The 4,872-nt window shown below is 34.6% G+C and overlaps 1 protein-coding gene across 1 annotated transcript; it reads left to right on the forward strand.

The window, feature by feature from the left end:
- The first annotated feature begins 705 nt into the window (after nucleotides 1-705).
- LOC147391098 (1-aminocyclopropane-1-carboxylate synthase-like) lies at nucleotides 706-3,899 on the forward strand. Its single transcript, XM_086459347.1, has 4 exons — nucleotides 706-1,084; nucleotides 1,176-1,307; nucleotides 2,190-2,350; nucleotides 2,677-3,899. Exons 1-4 carry the CDS (start codon nucleotides 917-919, stop codon nucleotides 3,671-3,673), a joined length of 1,458 nt encoding a protein of 485 aa, XP_086315473.1. The 5' UTR covers nucleotides 706-916; the 3' UTR covers nucleotides 3,674-3,899.
- The last annotated feature ends 973 nt before the right edge of the window (nucleotides 3,900-4,872 follow it).

Below are 4,872 nucleotides of genomic sequence, written 5' to 3' on the forward strand. Positions count from 1 at the left end.
AAAGTCGTTTGAGTCATGTTGGAGTGAGTCAAGATTGACCTCAATTCACACTTTGCCGACGTGGAGTGTGTATAGAATTATAGATTCTTTTGACTCATATCTTGATGAAAGCATCTACGGTTCTCTACACACCTCCATATCAACAAAGTGTGAATTGAGGTCACTCCACGAAAAGGAATTTGTTGGTTGAGAATTTTCTTTGGAATTTTAGTGTTTTTCAAAACAAGTGGCATCATGCCATTGGTTCACCACCTTAGTAAACAAAATTCTTGACAGTAAATTGGTACTCAGCATTGTTCAACCCCTTTTCATTTGGTAATAATGTATGACATGTGACCAATCAAAAAACTAATGTAAGAAATGGGACACATGTCATTTAATAGTGGTCCTGCCCTGGGGGTATTTAAGAATACTAATTTCTTTGTCATAAGCAGCCCCGATGAACAACCATACTCATGGAAGTCTACCCAACTAAAGCTATACAACAAAGGTTAAAAATAATAATATAAAAAAAAAAAAGTCAAAAAGCCGCCTACTAATCTATGGGTCAGCTACAAAATTCCTTCAAAATTACTTAATTTTAAAGGTGGTGGATTGCTTGACCCATCATATGAACCTTCATCTTGTACCAAATCTTCCACATTACAAGCAAAATTGAACAAACATGTTTCAGTTCTGAATTCTGAAACTCATGTTTTTAATGATCTTTGACTGACCAAACAAATTTTCCCTTCTTAGATGTAGTTCTTTGGTTCAACTTCGAAAACTTCCTCTGCTGCCTATATATCTCCTTGTTCCTCCATCTCCCTTGCCTATCTCTCATTGTTTCTCCTCCATCTCCCTTACCGATATATCTCTCATTGCTAGATCAGTAATCACTATTTACTTGTAACACTTGTACTGATTTTGAAGGATAATGGGTTTCATACTAAGAAATGGAGACCTTCTGTCTAAGATTGCAACCAGCACTGGACATGGTGAAGACTCACCATACTTCGATGGCTGGAAAGCCTACGATAACGATCCTTTTCACCTCTCCGAGAATCCTAATGGAGTTATCCAAATGGGTCTTGCGGAAAATCAGGTTTGATGAAAAACCCATTAATTGTGTTAATTTTGAAATTTTATTCGACAAAAAGGAATTAAACCGCGTGAAATGTTTGTTATACTTGCAGCTTTGTTTTGACTTGATTGAAGAGTGGACTATGATACATCCCCAGGCTTCGATTTGTACCACTGAAGGAGTTAACCAGTTCAAGGATATCGCCATCTTTCAGGACTATCATGGCTTGCGGACCTTTAGAAATGTACTAAACGCAGAGGCTTCTCCTCTCACTTTCATATTATTAGAGAGCTTATATTGCGACACCAACTTTTTTCTATTTATTTATCACATAAAAATATGAAGAAATTAAAACCAATAATTACCAATAAAAAATTACAGAAAATTAAACGACTTAAATTACTGTGGTGTCCAAGGCTTTAGTAACTGACAGCCCCAACACTTTATGTTGTTTTATGAATTTGAATAACAAAAATGCCAAAAGTCCTTGATATGTAGAGTCATGACATTTTCGGTGTTCTTATTTATGGTGGTAGAACGTTAAACGTTGCAAAGTCCAACTTTAATCGGGTTTTAGTCGATTTTAAAAGTTAGAGTTTTTAAAATAATAAAAAATTTAGCCCCTTAAAGAATGGTATGGGCATGCAGATAACTTACTTATTTATTTTTTTTATATAAATAATTAATATGAAATTTAGCCTTTAAAGTATGGTACGGGCATGGAGATAACCATTCTATATATATATATTTTAATATAATTAATAAGAAATTTAGCCTTTAAAGTATGGTATGGATATGGAGATAACCTTCCTATATTTTTAATGACTGTATCCCATTTCAATTTTCTTCTTCCATTTGGATGAAATTGAAGGTTGGGGTGTTATACATCACTAATTGGTTTGGTAATATAAGCTTTCCATAACTGTTATTTTTAGACAGCTTCTATTGCCACACCAACTTTTACTAAGAACACCACAGATGTATGCTACTTAATTCCTTTGTTGATATCCTATGAATTGGGGTATTCTTAGTAAAAGTTAGTGTGGCAATAGATTCTCTAATTTTATTCTAAGTTCTTTGGTCTGTGGTATTACTGTTGATACTAACGTTACGTATTAATCTCTAGGCCGTTGCAAGGTTTATGGGAAGAGTGAGAGGTGGTAAGGTCACATTCAATCCAGACCACATAGTTATGAGTGGTGGAGCGACTGGAGCGGCTGAGACGATTGCCTTTTGTCTGGCTGATCATGGTGATGCCTTCCTGGTTCCCTCACCTTATTATGCAGGGTAAGCATCGTTTACATTCCATAAAATTTTGCTTTAAAGTAAAGTTGGAAGTTGTAAATAATGTGATATTAGCTAAGAACATATTTAAATATGTTAAATAAATTGGGTTGGAAAAAAAAAAGAATTAAATGAAGTTAGCTTGGAAACATCTGTTTGTTACTAATTTCTTAACTAATATCATAGTTATTGAATTCCATATAGGGGAGCATCAGAGCATGAGATCCATCTTTTTCAATGAACCCTAACCCTATTGTGCCCTACATCTTCAATTTAGGAACTTATCTTGTCAGTTTTAATTTACTTATAAATTTGGAACTTTTTTGCAGATTCGATCGAGACTTCAAATGGCGAACAGGAGTGCAACTACTTCCTGTGGTCTGCCAGAGCTCTAACAATTTCAAGATCACAATAGCTGCATTAGAAGCGGCATATAATAAAGCACAAGAAGCCAACATCAAAGTAAAGGGTTTGGTCATCAACAATCCGTCAAACCCATTGGGAACTACCATAGATAGAGAGACACTAAAAGGCCTAGTGAGATTCATTAATGAAAAGAAAATCCATCTAGTCTGCGACGAGATATATGCCGCCACTGTCTTCAACCAGCCCAATTTCATAAGCATCTCTGAGATAATAGACGAAGAGAGAGACTGCAATAGAGATCTCATCCACATTTTGTACAGCCTCTCAAAGGATATGGGATTTCCAGGCTTCAGAGTTGGCATAATTTACTCCTATAACAAAACTGTAGTGAGTTGCGCTCGAAAGATGTCGAGTTTCGGACTAGTTTCTACGCAAACCCAACATCTAATTGCATCAATGCTTTCGGACGATGAGTTTGTTGATAGGTTCATTGTGGAGAGTGCAAGGAGGCTCGCAACAAGACATAAGGTTCTCACAACTCACCTTTCTCAAATAGGCATTGGAAGTTTAAAGAGCAATGCAGGTCTCTTTATCTGGATGGACTTGCGGCATCTTCTCAAAGACCCCACAATAGAAGCAGAGATGGAATTGTGGCGTGTTATAATTAAAGATGTCAAGCTCAATGTTTCACCTGGTTCGTCTTTCCGTTGCCTAGAGCCTGGTTGGTTTAGGGTTTGTTTTGCAAATATGGATCATGAGACCATGGAAGTTGCTCTTAGGAGGATTCAAAAATTTGTTCTTCAAGCCAAGGAGGAAAAGGTTCGTGAAAAGAACCAACGCTGGCAAAGAAATCTTCATCTCAGCTTCAACTCTCGACGATGTGAAGATGTGATCATGACACCGCGCATGTCGCCTCACTCTCCTCTTCCTCATTCACCCCTTGTTCGAGCAAGGACTTAAGTAGCATGCATGCAGCTACCACATCTTTTTTAAGAGAATAATGATGAATGCATTCGGTTGGGTACACGGTTGATGTGGTTGTTGATTAATTTATATATTCAAATCTCAACATGACTATTATTTTTTCCTATTAGAATCAATCAAACACATATCTCAAATAATCATTCATGAATAAAATCTAGTTCAAGTTATTGTTACTTATCTTGTGTCATCGCTAAACATTTAATCAAATGCTTTTGAAGATATTCTCTTTAATATCATTTTTCCTCGTGCTTTGTGAAATCTCAATCGGATTGATTTTTTTCTTCTAGACTCACCTTCTCCTTTTTCTCTATTTGGATTGGCTGAGTTTCTGTGATCGATGGATATCACTTCCTTTATCTTAACGTTTTCAACGTTTTGTGTCATTTCAACAATTCTAATATGAGGTTAGCCAAATCCCTTTTATAGATGAGGGTTGAGGACCTAAAATAATTCTATTAACAGGTTTCTTATTCATCAAGGTCTCCTACTAATTCGTTAAAGAATATAATTAAAATGTTATTAGGTTTCCATTTAAAATTAATATCTATTATATTATAGAATTCATAAGCAATTTAGAAATAAAAATCGTGGAGGTCAAAGATGCTGACGTCATATGGGTTCTAACATTCTCCCATTGGCCCATTAGATCGATTGTGCTAATAGTATATTCAAAATATTTAAAAAAATTGACTCAACTTTAAGATTTTATAATCGAAAACATTTTATACGTGATCACGATTTTTAAAATCATCAATATTCCAATATGTAATTAGATTCCTTAATGTCATATTTCGATTTAATATTAATGTGAGTCATGACGGTTATATGTCATCTATGCCATACTTTCTTTCATGTATCACGCCATCAATATACCCTATCTAATATAATATTTCATTGTGTCGCTTTCATTTTTTCTTGTCAAGACATTTCGTATATTACTTAAATCCAAATAAAATATGCATAATATAATTGGAAATAAGAAATAAGTTAAACAATCTTTATTTAGTACTAATGTTAATGTCAATTACATAACCACTTCAAAGTAATCTATTCCATATACATAAAAGATTTTCCCAAAATTCTATCCTGATAACATGTTCTTTGTAAACTTTTGGTGATGACTCTTTTGTTAATGGATCTGATATCATTTAGGTGGTACTAATATTTTCTAATGA

This window comes from Akebia trifoliata, chromosome 11, assembly GCF_017979445.1.
Source record: "Akebia trifoliata isolate Shusen 1 chromosome 11, ASM1797944v1, whole genome shotgun sequence".
Taxonomy (NCBI): domain Eukaryota; kingdom Viridiplantae; phylum Streptophyta; class Magnoliopsida; order Ranunculales; family Lardizabalaceae; genus Akebia; species Akebia trifoliata.

Excerpts from the sequence above, each read along its gene's own strand:
- LOC147391098 (XM_086459347.1), top strand. The coding sequence starts at position 917 with ATGGGTTTCATACTAAGAAATGGAGACCTTCTGTCTAAGATTGCAACC. Across the intron at positions 1,085-1,175 it reads TGGGTCTTGCGGAAAATCAG|CTTTGTTTTGACTTGATTGA; the intron begins GTTTGATGAAAA and ends TTATACTTGCAG. Across the intron at positions 1,308-2,189 it reads GCTTGCGGACCTTTAGAAAT|GCCGTTGCAAGGTTTATGGG; the intron begins GTACTAAACGCA and ends ATTAATCTCTAG.